The sequence below is a fragment of the Peromyscus eremicus genome, chromosome 5, assembly GCF_949786415.1.
Source record: "Peromyscus eremicus chromosome 5, PerEre_H2_v1, whole genome shotgun sequence".
Classification (NCBI taxonomy): domain Eukaryota; kingdom Metazoa; phylum Chordata; class Mammalia; order Rodentia; family Cricetidae; genus Peromyscus; species Peromyscus eremicus.
The window spans coordinates 83,553,794-83,574,678 of NC_081420.1; the positions used below are offsets into that span (position 1 = coordinate 83,553,794).

The following is a 20,885-nucleotide window of genomic DNA, read 5'->3' on the forward strand; positions in this document are numbered from 1 at the left end:
GAGGGCAATGCTGGGCTCATTCAACCCTGCCATGACTGGCTGGCCCACTGTATGCCAGAGTCCTACACTCAGCCACATTGAAATTCGACTCGTAGACCATGGCATAGTGTATCATCTCAAGGGTCCCAGCCAAGCTCTATGCTGGTTTTTCTCATCTGTGATCTACAGATGTATTTCTACTTCGGCAGCCATCTACCATGGTTGGTCAGGGATACCGGAGTTTAGTTCTGGGCAACAGGCTCTGGCTGGCAGAATAGTGGACTTGGAAAGTAACCCAATGGTAAAATACTTAGCTAACAGTTCCTGGTTACAGTCCATCATTGTAGAGAAGTCACGAGGACAGAGCTAGTTGGTCACACTGCACTCAGTTAAGCTGCAGAGTTCAATGAAGGCTTGCATTCTGCTGTCAGCCCCCCCCCTCCCTCCACAGTCTAGGATTCCAGTTAAAGAATGGCCCTACTTGGGCTGGAGAGATGGCTCAGAGGTTAAGAGTACCGACTGCTCTTCCAGAGGTCCTGAGTTCAGTTCCCAGCACCCACATGGTGGCTCACAACCATCTGTAATAAGATCTGGCACCCTCTTCTGTATACATAATAAATAAAATAAATCTTTAAAAAAAAAAAAGAATGATCCTACTCAGAAAGGGTGGGTCTCTCCACCTCTATGCCTCAGGCCCACCTTCGAGGTGATTTAGAGTCAGTCAGGTGGACTGCACCACCCACCACAGCCTGAGAGTCCTCCTTGGCAAACCGCTTGCTGTGGTAGGGATGTCTCACGGGCCTGAGTGATCCGGGAGCTTGCTACAACTTTGAAAAGGAGGTTAAGTTTCCTGGACAGATCCTCTCATGAGCAGCCGTGGAGGGCTGTCCCTGTGACCCTTTTACTTCCTTCACTGGGGTTGTGGACCTGCTGATCCCTGACTGTCTCCACTGTGTGCCTCAGCTTTCTCACGGTTTCTGATAGGCAGAAAAATCAGGTTGAGGGCCAACCCGCTAAGTGCTTGAGAAAAGCAAGGGGGCTTCTGTCTTCCTACCTGCCTGGTCCAGCTACCTGGCCTCAGGGCCTCTGGCCTGCTCACTGCTGGTAAAGAAAACGCTCCTTTCCCCAGGGCCACAAGACAAGCCCCATTCTCTCCTTTAATCTTCATTCGGAACCGCCCGGATGACATCTTCACAAGGAACTGAATCAGGGTCTAGAAAAAAAGGTGTTCTTAGTACAACCTCATTTACTGCTGGCTCGGGAACACTGGCTCTGGAAATGAGGTCGGAACGGCTGTGCGACGGGAAGCCGACAGTGCGGCTGCTATCTGGGTCTCTGCTCACCTTTTAGAAAATTTAAAATTTCATATAAATGGCCTTCTGCATTACGACTGCCGGTCTGCCAGGCTGCGGCGGCGGGGTTATTAAAAAATAAAAAGTGCTTCTAGCACTTGCTTTTAAAACTCTGTCACCTGAGAGCGAAGGCCCCAAGCGAAGCCTCAAGCTCACCTTGATGTTTTGAGATTCTGGGGATTGAACCCAGGACCTCATGCATCCTAGGCAAGTGCTCTACCACCGAGCTATAGCCCCTGCCCCCTTATTTTTGTCAGGGACAGGTTCCTAATGTTCTGGCCTTGAACTCTCGGTGTAGCCCAGGGAGGCTTTGAACTTCTAATCCTCCTGCCTCAGCCTCCTGAGTAGCTGGGTTTACAGTCCTACAACTCCAGGCTCATCTTCACCTTGTTTTTTTTTTTTTTTTTTTTTTTTTTTAATTTATATGTGTGGGTATTTTTCCTGGATGTTTGTCTCTTCGACATACGCATTCCTGCTGCCCACAGAGGCCAGAAGAGGGCATCGTGTCCTTTGGGGCGGGAGTTAACAGTTTGCAAGGCACCATGTGGGTGTTGGGAATCAACTACACACACGTTTAAAACACACACACACACACACACACACACACACACACACACACACACACACACGGCAGGGCTAAGAACTTACAGCAGTGCCTAGCATGAAGCTTTGGCAAAGGCATTTTTAACTTTTCAGTTCCTTTTCTTTGCCGGCTCTGCGCCGGGCGCCCACTGCCCTTGTTATCACAGGGAGAGGAGCCAGCGTTCTTAACTGCTGAGCCATCTTTCTAGCCTCTTCAGGTTGGTTTTGATGCCAGTTTCAGGAAGAAAGGCTCAGGAGGGAGGTGAACATGGTTCAGCCTTCCTTCATAAAACCCCTTCTTGACTTGGGGATACAGTCCAACACTGGGCAAAATGCCACATTTGAAATTTGTACTACATTGGTAATATTTCAAATATGTATGTTCTAAATATATAAAAGCGTCTTGCCAACTCAGAGAAGCCAAGGACAGTCATCTCAAGGAAGAGCCCGTGGCCGGCCTGAAGACGCGGCCTGATTGAATGGGCTCGGGTTTGGCCACACTGGGGTTCCTGATGAAGTGTCCTTGAGTCTATCAGAGAACACTTACAAAGAGGGCGGCTCAGCATGGCACTGGACAGGCTGTGGCATCCTCCTGCCACCATGTCCCTGGGATCTCAGGGTTGGGATTCTGAGTCTCTGGACTCCGCATTAAGAAGGTAGACACTCCCGTTCTGTTTTTCCTGTCACCGAAAAATGTCTGGCCTGTCTCTTTAGGGCTCAAAATTCTCCCTTCAAAGCAAGGCAGTGACTCGCCAGTTTTCCACTGTCAGGAGCAAGCCTGGTAATTACCAGGCATCTGTCTCCTTATTCAAAGTCAAGGCCCTGCAGGCAGAGGCGCTATGAATCAGCAAGCAAAAGGACAGGGGGTTGTTGGGGAGAGAGATAGGGCTGTGGAACCTGGAGGCTGAAATCCCAACTTCAAGGCTGAGCATGGGCGCACTAGACTGGCTGGCAGAGTCAAAGGCTTTCGCTGTTTTGCCGAGGGCAGAGCTATGCCGAGGGGCTGAAAACACACTTGTGTAAGATCAGCTCTTTAGCGGGGGCCTTGCTGCAGCTCAGCTGTAAGAAGAGTAGGTAAAACAACTGTCTGGGGCTGACGTTTTATTTCTGGTGATGGCGTCTTAGAGCAATGAGTGGGCCAAACAGGCAGGGAAGTGGGGAAGGGTTGCTACCCAACCAGGCACCAGTTTTGTTGGAGCTCTGATCTGTAACCACAGATTCCCACGTGAGAGGTGGCCCGGCATCATGGGAGCCAAACCAGCCTCATTCTGCCCCTCTGCCTGAGTAGCCTTGAAGAAGTTACTGCTAGGCTACTTCATTTGTAAGACTGCATAGCTTTTGAGACTAAGGAAGGGTATGTGTAGTGATGTCTGTCTAGCAGAGTGTGGTGCTGCTTAGTAGGTGGAAGGCTGTTAAATGGAGGACAGCTTGCAGAGGACACCATCCCCACGGGCCAGAGCTGGGTTTAACCGGGATGGTGCCAGTCCTGAAGTCTCCATGCGCCACACTGAGCCACCTAGCCGAGCCCCAGAAACATCCCTCAAGCTTTCCGCCTTGCTGCTTCCCACTCCTTGTTAGAACCCAAGACCCCAAATCAGAGTAGTGGAAGAAGCTGCATACATTCCTCTCTCCTCCACTTTGGCATCTTTTCTCAGCACAATACTCAATAACCTTAAACTTAGCAGGCCACCCAGCAAACCAGCTCACTTAACGCTGGGGGCTTTCTGGTGTGTGTAGGTAGGATGGGCAGGTGCACCGCTGTTCACTGAGTCCACCCACTCTGGTTAATGGTTATCTCTGATGTCACAGGAATTGTCCTGGCATGCTCTGCCCATCTTTGTCTTGGCTTCTCACCATCTGGCCTCTGTCCCTTTCTCTGCTTTCCTGGCCAGCCCACATAGCCTTCTGTCCACAGGGTCTGAGACCAGAGTGTTTGGGAAGCTGGAAATGGAGGAAGGGGAAGCCAGCTAGGGCTCAGACTGCACACTACAAGTATAGAGTCCTTCAAAGGTGCTCCAGTCCCAGGCACCATACCTGTTGCACCAGACTCAGACACTGTGAGTCAGTGGGCTGGCACAGAAGCCTGGCACGTGGCTGCCCCAGCAGTTCCAGCCAGAGAGCATTGTAAACAAGGGTCAACGCCCCTGCCACAGTAACCAGCATCTGAAACTTGAAGAGACCTGGATGTCCGAGACACACCTTTCACACCAGGCTTATCATCTGACACCTAGCATCCTAATTTGCTCTGGTTGTCCTGGTTTCAGAGCTGAAGTCCTGGGTCCAGGAATATCTCCTAATCCTTTGCAAACCTAGGTGAGTGTTATTCCTGTGACCTTCCCAACAGTGATGAACGAACTCCATGTCCTCATGACCATGCAGACTAGAGGCTGGAGTCCCCACCTGCCATCAGCAAGACTGCAGTGCTGGGCTGCCTCAGGAGTGGTCAGCTCTGGATATCCCTTACCTGGCCATGGGAAATATCATCACTCAAACACAGGGTGCCACATGTTGCCGATTGGTTCCTGCTGGCTAGGACCCTCAACAGAAAGGGACCACTTGGTCACAAGGAATGGAGTTGCACATTAAAGTATTTATGTTATAGTTGGAAATCAAACTTTGTATGAGAAAGATGCAAAAGATGTGGCCTTTGAAAGATGAGGACACCTCTGAAGTTTTCACGAGGAAGTGGAGGCTGAGCGAGGTTCGCGAGCTCTGCAGATGATGCAAGAGCAGGGTAGGGTGATATAGTAGAGGAAGCAGAAGTGTGGCCATAGGGGTGAAAGGTGAGGTGGTAAATGAGAGGGAGAGGGGACAGGTCAATTCCACTCAGTCCTGCATGCCAGCTGGGATGTCTAAAGGAAAGCCCAGTGTGTGGCTCTCCATGGACTCAGAGAAGCAGGGGTGTGGCCTGCCTGCCAGGGCTGCCCTGCTCACACAGTTGGGACTCAGATCAGTGACCAGTGAGGACTCTGACAGCAGAGAAGTTGATAGAGGTCTCACCTTGCTCTGTCAGAGACTTCAGGCCAACAAGGTATTTGCCAAGGCAGTCGAAAACCTCCACAGAGCGAATGTCGGTCTCTGCCGGGTAGGGAGGGATAGCTCCCTCCCTCATGGTGTAAGTCTGCTGATGGCTTCAGATGCCCTGGCTGTGTGGGAGGTGCTGTGCCTATTATGGACTTCCCTGGAAATGGCTGGGATTTGAGTGGCTCTAGGGTCCAGTCACAGAGCCAAGGTACCTTTCCGTGGAGATATCCAGGGAGTGGCTGGTGGCTTCTGCCATCAGTCTGCTGGCCTCGTGTGCACTATCAGGGTTTGACTGTGGCCAGGCATGCCCACTGCCTCGGGGCTAGGCTGAGAGAGCAGGCACTCAGCATTGGCAGGTAGAAAAAAACATGGGCCAGTGCAGTGAATTCTGCAGCCTGGCTTGGGCGTCCGCTTTCTTATGTACTACCTGGGCAGAAGCTCACGCACTTTAAAGACTGGTCATGTGAATGTAAACTGTAAAGTAATGGGAACAAAGAAGGTACCTGCCTCACTCTCCCTCTTCCCTGAGGAAAATGCGGCAGCAGGCACTCACCTGTCCCACCCTGCTGCAACTCTGCCTTCTGTGATCAAGGGCTAGGGCACATTCTTTGCTGTTGTGTTTTCAAAATGGGCCTCAGGCTGACCTTGAACTTGTGATAATCCTCCTGCCTCTGCCTCCCTGGTGCTAGGATTACATAACGTGTACCACCATGCCTCATTGGTGCCCTTTGCTCTTGTGTGTCACTTGGCTACACAATCTTATTTGGGACAGCTCAGCTCTTGGGTGGTCAACACGTCCACGCACTGCCTTGGAACCAGGACATTGGTCTGGTGGGTAGACGTTGAGCACCCGGGTCCCTGTGAAGATATGACCTGGCTCTGCCCAGTGCCTTCTCTGCCAGGTGGGCTTTTGCTTGTAAGGCTTTCTTGGACTTCTGACCCTCCACTCCTACCCCGACACCAGCGAGGAGCACACACAGCTCCTTTCCTTCTGCAGGGGCACAGGGGCCAAGGAAAGCGTCTATCAACTTGTCAAGTCAGCCAGACATTTGTGGACTCCCACCCAAGAGACAGGTGTGGGCATTCTGGTCTTAAATGCCCAGGCCTCAGGGTGGTCACACTAGTCTCACTGTCCAGTACCAGCCAAGCCCGGATATTTCCTGCCTAGAGCTCCACACCAGGAAGCAGAGCACTGGGAGCCTATGTGGCACCAGTTTGGCACCCGAGTTAACCACTCCAAGCAGGGCTCATGTCTCCATACAATTAAGTGAAGGGAGTGACATGAAAATACTGCTTGTCTCTTCTAGGGTCGGGCTCCACCCTCTATTTTGCCATTTTCCTTAATTATCCTGGAAGGTGCCCTGCCCAGGCTGCTTTTGCTATGTGGCACAGGGCCTTGGGTCCAGAGCAGAGGTAGCTGCAGAGCTGCTGTGCACATCAGATAAGCAGCCACAGGATAATTTAACAATAGGCTGCACTGATGTAGTGATTCGGAATTGCTGGGTAGGGGTCAGGAGATATGGCTAAGCAGTTAAGAGCACTTGCTGCTCTTCCAGAGGACCCAGGTTTTGTTCCTAGCACCCACACGACAGCTCACAACCTTCTCTAACTTCTAGGATATCTGACATCTCCTGGACTATCAGGGCACCAGGCATGCACAGGGTGCACATGCAGACATGCAGGCAAAGCACTCATACATGTTAAATAAATGAATCTCTTTAAAAAAGTGATTGTCAGGCAGGGTCAGGTTCAGGCCCTAGGGAAGCTGCCGGGTCCCTAGCTTCAGTTTGCCTCACCTGTGAAGTGATGACAGTCAGGTCTCATGGAGAGACCTAACTGAGCTCACACGATGGCACCAACACTGTGGAGGACATGATAACTGGCTGTGGGTGCTGTGTGTCATGTTAGGAGTGGCTGAGCCTCTACGATCAAAGAGGGAGGAACAGGCCAGTCTTTGGACTAGATGAGAAGGCTGATCGTGGCCTGGGAATGAGGTCATGGGAGGTGAGAGGTTAACTGACGGGAGCGAAATTGTCCACTGTGCTGGTGAGCAAGTACCTTTGGTGTGGCCCAAATCATGAAATGACATGACAGTTCTTGATACAGTAGACACAGGTGCCTGCAGAACACTTGAAGCAGGAGACTGGCTAAAAAGGATTGTTTTTTTTTAAACTAACTCTGCATCCTGGGCATGCGGCTCAGTGGGCCCAAGGCCCTGGAAACTGGAGGCAAGAGACTCGGAAATTTAAAGGCATCCTTGGCAATGCATCACGTTTGAAGCCAGCCTGGATAACATGAGACCTTGTCTTTCTTAAAAAAAAAAAAAAAAAGACAAACAACAACAAAATCATGGAATTGGTGGAATTGGGGGTGCGGCTCAGTTGGGAGAGTGCTTCTCTAGCATGCACAGAGCCCTGCGTTTGATCCTCAGCAGCACATAAATTTGGTGTGGTGATTAATGCCTGTAGCCCTGGCACTTGGGGGTGAAGCAGGAGGATCAGAATTTAGTTTCTCAGCTACAAAATGAGTTTGAGGCCAGCCTGGGATACATGATCTCCCCCCACCCTCAAAAAAAAAAAAAAAAAAAAAAAAAAAAAAAAAAAACTAAACAAGCATGGGGCTAGAGAAATCGCTTAGCAGTTCAGAGTACTTGCACTCCAGCAGAGGATTCATGTTCAGTTCCTAGCACTCACATAGCAGCTCACAACTACCCAGTTCCAGAGGCTCAGACACCATCTTCTGGCCTCCACAGGTACCAGGCACACACGTGGTGTGCATGGATATGTGCAGGCAAAACATTCATACTCATGAAATAAGTTAATCTGTTAATCAGATGGGTGGGAAACTGCAATTCTGGCAGCTGTAATTTCTCCTAAAGGTGCTGGGGATGCACTGAGAGAGCAGGAGTTTGGGAGAGGCAGATGAGGCCTGTGGAGAGCCGCTAGAACGTGGGTAGGAGACACTGGAGGAAGAACCAAGGACGTCATGTGTCTGGGAAGTTGGTGGTTGGCAGAGAGCCAGAAGCTGGTGGGCTGGAGGGCTGGGAATGAGGTCCTTCCACTCACTTGGGCATGTCAGGTTCAGTTCAGGATGGCACTGGACTTGAATGGACATCAGAAAGGAGTGTAGGCCGTTTCTCTAGGCCTCCTAGGTTGGCGAGGAGTTTCTGGTCTTTAGGGTGGCTGTATGGGCCAGAAAAAAAGGTCCTTCCCGTTGGTGTTGCTACAGCCCGGCAGGCAAGTGATTCCATCTCATATGTAGGATGCCGGACAGCTGCTCTTCCTGTTGGGTTGGCTCACATAAAGGAGGACGGTATCATCTGGTGTGGTGATGTACATCTGTCATTCTAGCCACAGGAGGATGGAGAGTTGGAGAGCAGCCTGGGCTATATAATGAAGTCCTGTCTCAAAAAAGGGGAAGAAAAGAAAAAGGTGGGGAGGGGATGAGGAGGATATTGTCCCTGTTCACAGTGGTGTTGACATGCTGCATAGCCAACGCCTTGAAAGGACACTTTCTCTTTTGGACACCACTGGCTGTGCCCACTTCTAGAAGGTGGTGTCACCATGCCCAGCGCTGGTAGGTGCAGGAAGTGATGTGTTAGGCTGTGAGGATGCATAGGAAAAGAAAATGTAGGGTAGTATGCAGCAGACAAGGTGCAGGGGAGTGGTTCACGGAGCTGGAGAGGTGTGGCAGCTTTATGTACACAGGAAGAGCCCCAGCTCCAGGCCATACACCATGCTTGCCTCTTCCCAAGTCCCAGCCTGCTTGGGGTTGTGTGGGTGGGACACAGAAGCCGGCCGGCTGTGTGGCCCAAGTGCTGAGAACTTGGATGCGGAGAGGGGAGCAGTGAAAGGCTTTCCTCTGTGCTCAGAGGGTGCTTAGCAGCAGAGCCTTTTCTGGAGGTGGCTCCTGACCACCATCTCATCAACCTGCACACCGACGCTCCTTAGTGCTCGGTGAGATCATCTTAATATGGAGCACAGGAGGTGGAGCACAGTCGGAGACTGGAGGCCCGCAAAGAGCATCCCCCAAATACCTTCTGCCACTGTTGACTTCAGAACGTGTGCTTGGGGCTCTGCTAACCCCTGATGCTCTGTCCTGCTGAGCCCTGTGCTTGAACTTGGAGGATTAGCTAAGAGGCCTGAACGGGGTACATCTTTCATTGTTGGTATGTAAAAACTGCATCCCTTCTCCTCAGGTGCAGAGTCGACCTCAAGGTGGATACCTAGTTTTTCCTTAGAGGGAGTCTTCGATAGAGTCACTCACTGTGCCTGTGTTGAGGAAGCATGTTGGCAGATGACTTTCATAATAGCAATGGTTAGTGGCTAGTCCATATCCAGTGTGAACCTCATGCTACACCCTGCTTCCTGCACAGTGTATTGTTTTATTCTCAAGATTGCTTGTTGTGTTGAAAACTCTTATTCTGCAGATAGGGAAATGAAGGCTTTGTGTTTGCTGTGCCCTAGCTAGAGAGCCTATTTGGAAGGTAGATATGCGTGGCTGCAGACCTGGGCCTTCTTCCTGCAAGGTGACCCTGAGGCTCTGCAGGCAGCCTGAGCCACTGTGGTCAGCCTGGTGCTCCCTCAGCCTCCGGCCAAAGGGATCCACTCCATGTAGTTCTGTCTTGGCAAAGCCCCTGGCTCTGCATTCCAGGCCCTCTTGTGGGTTGGCATTGTCTTGATGGAATCTTCTCTGTGAGGTATTCGTGTGTGCCTGGCACTGCGGAATTCAGCACTTCACCCCAGCTGCCGTTTTGTATCTGCTGCAGTGGTCCTCAAATTCAGCAACACATAGTATTGGAATTGGCAATTAGCTTCAAGGGAGTCGGAAATCAGTACCGGTATTTCTTCGGCCTTTGCTTCTGGGGGCTGCTTGTACTTGGAATTGGAAGGGGCGCCCTCCAGAGGCTGTATAGACCAGAGTGGAGGGAAGGATCTGGAGACTTGTAAAACCAGAGTCAGGGAGGGGGACCTCCAGGGACAAAGTGAACTTGAAGTCAGGAAAGCCTGCAGGTGCTTGTACTTGGAGTCTGGGGACTCTGGAGTCAGAGGACTTTCCCATCCTAAGAAGATGTCCTGTCAGGCCCTGTCCACAGATAGAAAGTTGTGCCTCAGCTGGCTTTTGCCTGCTTCCTAGCCATGTTTGTGACCGCCCTTTGAGAATGTAGTCCGTGCCTTCAGCATGCTAACAACGCCTTTTCAGAGACCTCCAGTCTCTCTCCTGTGCCCTGGGGGTGAAGGGCATTTTTTTCCCTTCCCACAGTGGGAGTAGCAGCAGTGAGTTGAGAACCCACTGACTGATTGGAACAGTTGTTCAGTGAGCCTGAAAGGCACATTTTCAGCTTTTTTTCTGTAGAGGAGGAAACTGATTCCTTTGCCTGGCATCTGCATAGGGACTCAAACCTGTCTGCCCCTCTCTCCCCAGCCTCCTCTGCTGGTCTGCCATCTGAGAAACATCTCAGTTCTCCTCCCAGCCCCCAGGCTTCGGTGTGATGACTGAGCTCTGCAACCCTTGGAGTTAGAATGAGAACTCTGAGCAGTGGTGAGGGGAATAGACTGTTAGGTGATGGGCATGGCAGCTGAGGGGCAGATCTGGAGGGTTGGGAAGAGCACAGAGGCCAGGCCCTCAGCTTGCTTGGGGGTAGATGAGGCTGCTGGATGACTCTATTCTATATCTATTTTTGACCTCATCATGTAAGGATCCTGCAGCCTGAAAGGACAATAGAATCTAGCAGGAAAGATGGGCCAGCCTGGAAGATAGGGCTGCTCCAAGGACTGTTAGACAAGTTGGGCTTGAAGGAGCAGCTTTCTTCCAGCCTGGGTCCTCCCCTCTCTAGACGTGCCTTGGAAATGTGCCTTCGTAGTGGTACACTCAGTGCAGTCAGCCGTGGGGCTCTGGCTACACGCCACTTTGGTAGACTCTGGAGGAAATGAAAATAGCAGACTGGTAGGAATGGCCTGTGTTTCCTCTGTACCAGGGGGTCCTCACTCCATCCTGCAACACTCCTGCGGGGCAGGTGGACCAGGCCTGCGTTTCCTCTGTGCCAGGGGGTCCTCACTCCGTCCTGCAGCACTCCTGCAGGGCAGGTGGACCAAGACAGATGCCATGGTCAGCTGGGCCCCTGGTACCGGGAGCTGTACTCACAAGCCTCTCTAGTCATTGGGGAAGGATGAGAGAAGAAGAAAGAGATGGTACCTGGGGGCCGGTGAGACAGCCAGGCAGGCGAGGGTGCTTAGCACAAAGGCTGATGACCAGAGGTGGATCCCAGGGACACACATGGTGGAAGGAGAGACTTGAGTCCTACAAGTTGTTATCCTCAGATCTACACATGCACTCCATCTACACATGTGCTCATGCCCACACATATACATGTATACATGCGTGCTCACACACACAGATAAACATAAAAAAGAAAACAACATGGTGTGTGGGAGCTGTTGGCCCTCAGAAGGACTGTGGAGGAAGAGAGCTACTCTGTTTGTGGCCTACTACTTTATTGTGATTTTTGTTCCCATCTACAAAAAGAGCCAGGTGTGATGGCCCACACCTATAATCACCAGCACTTAGGAGGCTGAGGTAGAAGGGTTGCCATAGTTTGAGGCCACCCTGGGTCTATGGAGTGAGTTCTAGGCCAGCCTGGGCCACAGAATGAGATCCTGTCTCAAAAACCAAATGAAAATAAAAAGCAACAACAATCAAAAAAGTACATCAGGAAGGAAAGCTGAGCTAGAGTTTTAGAAAACTCAAGTCCAACCTGATCTTACCAGGATGATCCATCCTGTGGTACAACATCCATGTAGACATCTCCGCTGGCCGTTGGGTCTGGGACCAACTCAGAGTCATCTGGAAGAGGTGTGTGTGAGGTGTGTCTGCTGTCCCTGGCTGTCCCTGCCCTCACTTGCTCACTATGGACCTCCTCTTCCTCCCGCTTGCCATTTCACCAGCATCTGCCAACAGCTGTATTTTCTACCCTGAGTTTGACAAACAATACCCTTGGTTATCAAGAGGACTATTTATAGCCAGGGGAAAGTATAAACCACTATTTGACTGCCATAGCAACATTTTTGGATCTTTTTTGTTTTGTTTTTACAGCCTCATTAAACATGCATCTTTTGAGGTTTGTTGCTTTCAGCCTGCACGTACACATTTGGGTGGTTTTTGCCTTCCGTGCCTGCTTGCTTATTCCTTTTTGGAAACTTTGTGCAGGAGGGAGAAACCAAAGATGTTACGGAAGCGTTTGGGAGTCTGTGAAGAGGAAAAGAGGTAAGCGGTGGGCTCTGAACACTGTATCTGCTCCCCGTGGGGCTCTTATGGCTCCTGTTAGGGAATAAATGTGGACCCAGAGACAGGTTGGCTGCAACACACAGAATGTCCACTCCAGAAGGATGGACATCACAGTATCCTGCGCAGCTTTTGCAGGTGAAACCACTCCTTCACTTGAAGGGACAGGCAGAGTACGAGGAATTAGGACTTCCTGAGCACTTAGATTACACCCTTGGCTTGTGTTGGCTTGTGTATTGGTCGCTTTTCTTGTCACTGTGACAAAATACCTCACAAAAGCAACTCAAGGCTTTATCCTGGCTCACAGTTTGAGGGTGCAGTTCGTCATGATTGGCAAGGCATGACAGCAGGAACATGTGAGGTGGCTGGTCACATGACATCCACAGTCAGGAAGTCGAGAGCTCACATCCTTTTGTTATACAGCTCGAGACCACAGCTTGTGGAAGGGTACTGCCCACATTCAGGGTGGGTCTTCCCACTTTAGTTGATCAAATCTAGAAGATCCCTCACTGACACACATAGAGACCTATCTCTCAGATGGTTCTAGATCTTGTGAAGTTGACGATATTAGCTATTATACTGCAGCTTAGGATTCTGTTCCCAGCACACACACACACACACACACACACACACACACTCCATTGCTACCTTTACTAGCCATATATTTAGTTGTGTCAATGATTTCCAGAAATTATAATTCAAATGTATAAAGAAGTTAGAGATCCCCCTAGGATCCTTCTAGGCTGAAGCATGTGCGGCTCACCCTCAGCTTTACATGTTTGCAAACTCATCTTTTAAATTTTTAAGTAAGTTTGGGCTTTTTTGCTTATATTACTTTATAATCTTTTTAAAAACTGTTTATTTTGTGTGTGTGAGTGTGTTGTCTACACAGTTGTATGTGTACTACATGTGTGCAGTACCCATGGAAGCCAGAAGAGGGCATTGGATTCCCCTGGAACTGCAGTGACAGTTACAGGCTGCCTCGTGGGTGCTTCCAGTCATCGGTAATTCCAGTTCCTGGGATCTGGTGACTTCCTCTGGCCTCTGACCTCTGCGGTCACTGCATGTACATGGTGTGCTTAACACTGGTACACACAAAATAAAAATACATTAAAAAACACTTGTATTTGGGAAGAAACACTCCTCCTGATTTCCCTCCTATAGAGAGCGTGACAAGCATGGCCCCCGGCCCCCTGGTCCTCATCACCTGAAGCAGGCATTGAGCTTCAGTCACAGCACCAGGTGGGGCTTTAGACTCCTTGTTGCACATGTGTAGACTTGGTGGATTGACTCAAGAGCAGAAGCTTGTGCCATCTCTACACAGGGGTCGCCTGTTTCACTGTGGTGTGCCATGTCCCGTCTCACTGATCCCTGGAGTGTGTGCCTGGAGAGGGGTGGCAAGGCTGATTGGGGAAACAGCTGTGTGGACGTGTCCATAGGCCTCTGAGCACCCATCACAGCACCATGCATTGTCCTCCTTCCCTCATGGCCACTCTGTCCTCAGCCTGCCTGGAGATGAAGCCGTTTTCAAAATAAATCCCCTCCCTTTGGTCTTCACCTGCTGAGCTTCCTTCTCAGCCCACAACCTGGCAGAGCTTCAGTTGGAGCAGTGGGGTACTGCAGGGGAGGGGGCTGCACCAGGAGAAGGCCGAGTTGAAGACTGGGGAGGGAGGGCAAGGCCACCTGCTGCAGGCCTTGGAGTGTCGCTGCGGACACTCAGGTGGCCATGGTGAGAATCTGTAAGAGGCATTTTTGTGCTGATGGGCCCCTGTCGAGTGAGCCCACCTGCACCAGGGCACATGGGGTAAGAAGACAGATCCCCCGCGTCTCCATGGCCGTCAACTGTCAGGCATCTCTAGAGAGCATGCTGGTGACTAGGAGGGATAGAAGTGTCAAGGCGTCCTGGCTGTCTACTTCCATTCACAGGGCTCTCCTTGGACAGGTGTGTCCTGTACCCTTTGTATTTGTGCAGATACGAAGGACTCTCTAGAACTGAGGAATGAGGGTGGATGGTGGTAATGTCGCTGGGGAAAGCCACACGGTGCCATGCCCCAGCAGCAGCAGCCAGGGAGTTCTCTTCAGAGATCTCCACTCAGGCAAAACTGGGATTCATGGCTTAGACAACAAAATACATTTCAGAGTGAGCCGAATATGAAGCAAAGTTGGGTTTGTTGAAAAGAAAAGAAAAAGTGCTCTAGGAGAGTGAAGCGGTCTGATTTGACAAGTGTGGGCTCTGAATACTCAGATTCCTCTGCACATATATGTGAGATCTGTGGCTCTCAAGTTAGATCTCTGAAGGTTGCTAAGAAACCAACTTGTTTCTTTCCAACATTGCCCAGAGAGTGTAATTTGTAACAAGCTTTAAAGTTAGACTTTTTCTCAGTAAACAAAATTGTGAGTTAGATTTATAAGGTATCTTCTACATCTGAGAACTGGAATGCTAGCAACGTTGTATCCGTAAGTAACCACAGCCCTGATTAATTATGGTCTTTTGACAGTCTTAATTGAAGTGTTTTGGGGAACGCTTCATTGGGCCCTTAAATAAGCACAATTTATCGTCTTTGATAAGATGCCTTTCAGAAAACACACATTGTCTCAGTGAGTCCTTGTCAGTTGTATCTGAAGACTGCTATTTTTCATCACCAAAAGCACATCGGGTCCCGGAGCCTTCCCTCTCTCCCAGCCTTTTCTCCCTCCCTCTGTCACCCCGGATCTTTCCCTCCGTCCTGCCTCAGAGGGAAAGACATCTTGTGTTTGCCGTGGCTGGCTCACAGTGTTCTGTGTCTCCTTCCCTTTTGGTCACACGCAACATGTGTGTATGTTTGTGAGGTCAGCAGGGTGAGGTGTGGATTGGGGTCTTTCTAGGGTAGGATTGGCTCTAATAGGGAAACCCAACAGCACGAAACTGCTCCAGCCACCCCAGTGAAGTCCAGCGGGCATGCAGAGACCGGCAGAGGGTGCGTGCTGAGTACAAGGCCCCTGCTTTTCCGTCACTCACCTCCCATTGACTGTTTCCTGGTCTCACCGGAATGCAGCTGTCTTGGGTGTCCTCGAACATTCTCTGGAGGGCTCTGCCGCCCTGTCTCACTGTGGGGGAACAGAGACCTCTGGGCACTGCATGGCCGAGCAGGTGTCCTGTCTCTAGGAGTCTCTGTTTGCTTCCTCCCTTCCCTCATGCCTCCCCAGCCTCCTCTCCAGGGCTTGAGTAGCTTGTTACAGGTTTTGCCAGCACCAGAGTGGGAGCTCCTGAGCACAGACTCTGGCCCTGTCCTTCGGAGGGTGCTGTGGGACGGGTGTCTGAGCCCTGTGGCTGGCCCTCACCTGTAAAGTTTCCTCAGAGTTGTGGTGATAAGCTCTCAGTCACTAGCTGTCCTCCTGGTACATGGTAGGCTGAATTCAGTCCTCCACATAAAGTGTCACCTCACATAAAGTGCCTCTGGAGTTAAAGGTACCCACCTGGCAGCTTCCTTCCTGAAGGGATGTGAAAATAGAACAAGTTCACTGGGAGCAAAATGCTTGCCCTGAGTCTGTAATCCTATGGTTTTTGGGTTTTGTTTGTTTGTTTGTTTGTTTGTTTTGTTGTTGTTGTTTTTTACAGATTTCTTTTTTCTTTATGTTATGTCTATTGGTGTTTTTGCTTGTGTGTGTGTGTGTGTGTGTGTGTGTGTGTGTGTGTGTGTGTGTGAAGGTGTCAGAACTTCTGGAGTTGCGTTTATAGACAGTAGTGCGCTGCCATGTGGATGCTGGAAATTGAACCCAGGTCTTCTGGAAGAGTAGCCAGTACTCTTAACCACTACGCCATCTTTCCAGCCACAATCCTATGTTCTTTTAAGCAGTGGCATGCATGTAGAGCAGATGGGTAGTGGTCACGTTTGCATCTTTGACTCCTCAAAAAAAAAAAAAAAGCCTCTGAATCATGTTGAATTTAGGTCCCAGCTGTCTGTCCTTCCACGGGTCTGAGCTGGTTCTCACTGCCTGGGTCCCTAATAAAAGCCCCACCAGGGGGCTGTCCTCACCAGGGACTTTTTCCCATCTCCGCTTTTGTCTTTGTGCGAGCTCATAATCTGAAGAAAAGAATAGCTGTTGCCACAAGATGGGACAATTAGAGAAGCTTTTGTGCTGGAAAGCTTCAATTGCAGTTTAAAAATACTTCGGCAGACTTGCGATGTGGCTCAGTTGGTAGAGTGCTTGCCTAGTATGCCTGAATCCCCTGGGGTTAACTCCCAGCACCATATAAACCAGGCATGGTGGTGCATGCCTGTCATTTCAGCACTTCAGAAGTGGAGACAGGAGGATCAGAAGTTCAAGATCATGTTCAGCTACATAGTGAGTTTGAGCCCAGCCTAGAATATATGAGATTCTGTCTCAAAACTACATGGGCTGCTGTATGAATGTCACTGTACTTAGAAGTCTCCCTTTTGAAGTGTGTGGGGACTGTGCCCTGGACAGGGCTGTGAGTGCCTAGCTCCATCCACACACAGAAGGAGCGAGGAGGCCTTAGTCATATTGGGGACATGTTACTCTATGTTCATTGAGCACTTTTGTCCTGTGCCTGTGGGTTATATTCCTAAGACATGGGGTCTGATCTCAGCAGATGATGGGCTTTCAGAGTGTTGTTGGTTTTCTTCATCTAGTTGTGGGCTGTATTGTGTTGAGGTTGTGGAGTTATGTTGAAGGCCTTTGGTACAGAGGACTCTGACGATAAAATGGAACCAGCTGGAAAGGTGAAGGTGCCTTCCACAGAGCTGGGCTGTTGGGTTTATTCTGGTTATAACACTGTATTATTAGTCAGATTTCTTGACAAATACCTGACAGGAGCAGCTTTAGTTAGGGCGGGATATGAAAGTTGAACAAGTTCACTGGGAGCAAAATGCTTCCCCTGAGTCTGTAATCCTATGTTTTTTGTTTGTTTGTTTGTTTGTTTGTTTTAACAGATTTCTTTTTGCTTTTTTTAATTTTTTTTTTTTAATTTTGGCTCACAGTTCAGAAGTATATGAGCCACCGTGGAGGGGAATGCACAGAGGCAGGAGCATGAGGCTGCTGGTCACATTGTGTCTCTAGGAAGGAAGGGAAGCTAATGAATGTTGGTGCTCACTGTCTGCTTCTTGGTGCATTCTGCTACCCTAGACTGTGGGGTGGTGCCACTCACATCCTGGGGATGGTCCCCCATCTCAGTTAAGTCTCTGGGAATAGCCTCCCAGATGCTCCAAGGGGCATTTCCATGATGATTTTAAATCCAGTCAAGCTGACAGTGCAGAGTAATCACCACAAACACTACCAGATGCATGACCTTGGAAATGGCCCTTACAACAACAAATGCAACATCCCTCTGTGACTTAGTTTCCCCTTCAGGTCAGTGGGGTTAATAACAGAACAGATTGCGCGGAGCTGGTATCCAGGAACAAGTAAATGATCATTTGTGAAGCAGACAGCACACGCCTACGTGTAAAAGCATGGTAAATGCTGTGCGTATGTTAAGTGAAGTGAATTCGACATTCTTATATTTATGGATAAACAAACGAAGTGTTCCCTTGGCAATGCTTTTGGAGCTAATACTATTGAAGTATGTTGAAATGTGGCTAGGAGACGACAATCCCTCAGCTCCCGTTCTGGGGAGACAGGAGTGCCCTGCCTGTACCTCTTCAGGCCTTCGCCCTTTGGTCTCCTGGGCCTGCTGCTCCTGCTCTGTCCCAGCCCAGTGCTCACTATCAAACGAGGACACTGAAGTTTGTGCCTTGTCATTCTCGTGCTTCTGAGCCATGCCGTCATCTTGGGATCTGTTTCTGTACCCCAACTCCCCTTTCTCATTTTCTTCTTTCTCTTCTCTCCCAGCAGGGCGTGGGTGGGTGCACAAGGGATGGGAGGGATATAATTAGCATCCAGGGAGAAGCAGCTCCAGCCTGCATTTTTTCTGGGACAGCAGTATGGTGAGGAGGACATGGGTATCCAGGGACCTAGCTTCCGGCTGCCATTGACCCCAGCTGTCCTGCAACTTTTTGTTCATACCCAGAGTCAAAACAAACAGAGGACCCAGTGGTGGGGCAGGGGTCTCTGGGCCCCACAAGCTGGGCTGTGTGTCCTTGAAGGATCGTGGGTCTATGTGAGCTGTGATGGGCTGGACCTTCGGTGCCTCCTAGCTGGATGTCTTCAGGAGGATGGGAGGGAGCCACTTGCCCAGATGTCCAAGTGGGAAGGTGGTCCATCTGGGAAGGAAGTCTGGTATTGTCCCCACTACACACACACAGGCCAGGAAGATCCAGCTCCCATGTTGGGCAGGGAGCATAAAAGTCAGTCCAAGGCAGGGGTCATAGGTCAGGTAGAGGAGGAGTTGCATCCATACCTGTCTGTTATGCTGTGTGGTTGTCAGTGACATCATTTTCACCATCCCCCTGTCTCCCTCAGTTTTGCTGTTGCTGAGGAGCTGTGTTTAAACAGGGATCTGGCCTGAGTTAGAGGTCTGAGCTTTACCCTTTTGTGTGGGCTGGAAGAGCCAGACCTGTTCCTTGAGCCTTGTAGAGCCTCTTTGATTTGTTTCTTTGGACTCCCAGTTATTTTTCAAATGCTGGGGCAGGGTTATGAGGATAGAAATGTGTTTCCTGTGTCCAACCTGTCCTGTGAACCCCTGGGACCCTCTGGTTAAGTTCGTTTGAACATAAGAAAAGATTTGAAGCCAGGGTTTTGGAGACTGAGGTCTAGAGCAAGTTCATGCATGGCAAGGCTTCTGCACACAGGCACATGGGCACCATGGCTTCTGCACACAGGCGCCTGGGCACCAAGGCTTCTGCACACAGGCGCATGGGCGCCAAGGCTTCTGCATACAGGCGCATGGGCACCATGGCTTCTGCACACAGGCGCCTGGGCACCAAGGCTTCTGCACACATGGGCACCAAGGCTTCTGCACACAGGCGCATGGGCACCAAGGCTTCTGCACACAGGCGCATGGGCACCAAGGCTTCTGCATACAGGCGCATGGGCACCATGGCTTCTGCACACAGGCGCCTGGGCACCAAGGCTTCTGCACACAGGCGCATGGGCACCAAGGCTTCTGCACACAGGCGCATGGGCACCAAGACTTCTGCACACATGGGCGCCAAGGCTTCTGCACACATGGGCACCGAGGCTTCTGCACACATGGGCACCATGGCTTCTGCACACATGGACACCATGGCTTCTGCACACATGGGCACCATGGCTCCTGCACACAGGCGCATGGGTGCCAAGGCTTCTGCACACAGACGCACCATGGCTTCTGCACACAGGCGCATGGGCACCAAGGCTTCTGCACACAGACGCATGGGCACCAAGGCTTCTGCACACATGGGCACCGTGGCTTCTGCACACAGGCGCATGGGCGCCGCACACTCTCCCTGCCTCTTCCCTGTCTGAGGGTTCCTCCTGTGTTTCAGCTGCTCCTGGTCCCAGGCTGAACTACCCAGAACTACTGGCTGCCCTGTTGCCTTCCTCTACCCCTCATTTCCTCAGGGACACCTCTGTCCTTTCTCTGCCCTTTCCCCCTTCCTCTCCTTTCCTTGACAGGGTGTCACTCTATGTAGCCCAGGCTGGACTATAACTTGCTATGTAAACTAGGCTAGCTTTGAACTCACAGTAGTCCACCTGCCTCAGTTTCCTAAGTGCTGGGATTATAGGCACACACTGGCCTGCAGGCCTCTCTCTGCACCACCCTTCACCGAATGAGATTCCTGATGTCTCCAGAGAGGGGCAGTTTGTGGTGATGTGAGCCATTCTAGTTACGATTTTTGAACTTACTTGATTTAGCCTGGAGAGAAGTGATTCCAGGGTTTTAAACTCAGCATTTAAAATACAAATTGATCTTTAGCTGTGCCACAAAACTGTTGACAGTATCTGCCCCAAATGTGTTCAAATGGCCCATCTCCACCCCAAGCAGCATGGCTGCTCCAGAAATGCAAGAAGACACTCTTCCCAGTCCAGTGAGTGGTGCTGGGGATTCGTTGTACCTTTGGGGTGTTTATTGACTCCCACATTGATGGTCATGAAGTGTGTTGCATGAATGAGGAATGAGCAACCCAGTAGGTCACTTGCAGCCAAGGTTCATCCTGCCTGTGTGAGGCTTTGTGGCCCTCCTATTTAGTCTCTTTGGAGACTAAAGGTTGTGTTATTTGCGTTTGGCTTAGTGCTTGAGATGGGAAGAAGGCAGAGGGAAGTGAGGAAGGCCAGGAGTGGGCCTTCCACCACCAGGGGCTTTCCCCAGTAGGAGAAAGGAGGTTGAGAGCAGGGAAAACAAGGCTGGACCCATTGTGGCTCCAGGCAGGCTATGCATTTACCACTTCCTGCCCAACACCCAGAACATCCCGACTTTTCAGGTGGGCTCCCTCACATGCTCTGAACCTCTGTTTGTCCTGTCAGTCCTCCGTGTCACCCTTCAAGGTATGGTGGACAAGGCTGACCCAAACCTGTCACCAAGCGGTGACACAGGCACTCTTTCTTCCTACTGAACTCAGCAAAGATGCCCTTTGCATCTCGTGGAGTGTGGCGCCCATTCTCCCCTTTGTTAACCTCTAAAATGTTGGGCACACCACATCCTGAACTTGGAGGACAGGAAGCATACGGCAGCCATGGTGTTGGCCTTCTTGCTTCAATAGGTGTCAGAGTGGGTGGCACAGGCAGCCATGTCTGAGCTGGGACCTG

General features: G+C 50.6%; 1 protein-coding gene across 2 annotated transcripts in view; it reads left to right on the forward strand.

The window, feature by feature from the left end:
* Pgbd5 (piggyBac transposable element derived 5) overlaps nucleotides 1–20,885 on the forward strand; it is a 64,793-nt gene that overhangs the window by 23,824 nt on the left and 20,084 nt on the right. The window contains exons 1-2 of one of the 2 annotated variants that reach the window (XM_059262491.1): nucleotides 9,662–9,777; nucleotides 10,362–10,478. The exons of the other annotated variant lie outside the window; for it this stretch is intronic. Coding sequence (XP_059118474.1) covers nucleotides 10,460–10,478 — 19 coding nt within the window. The 5' untranslated portion in view covers nucleotides 9,662–9,777; nucleotides 10,362–10,459. Of the gene's footprint in view, nucleotides 1–9,661; nucleotides 9,778–10,361; nucleotides 10,479–20,885 lie in introns of those variants that run through there. 2 annotated transcript variants of the gene reach the window in all.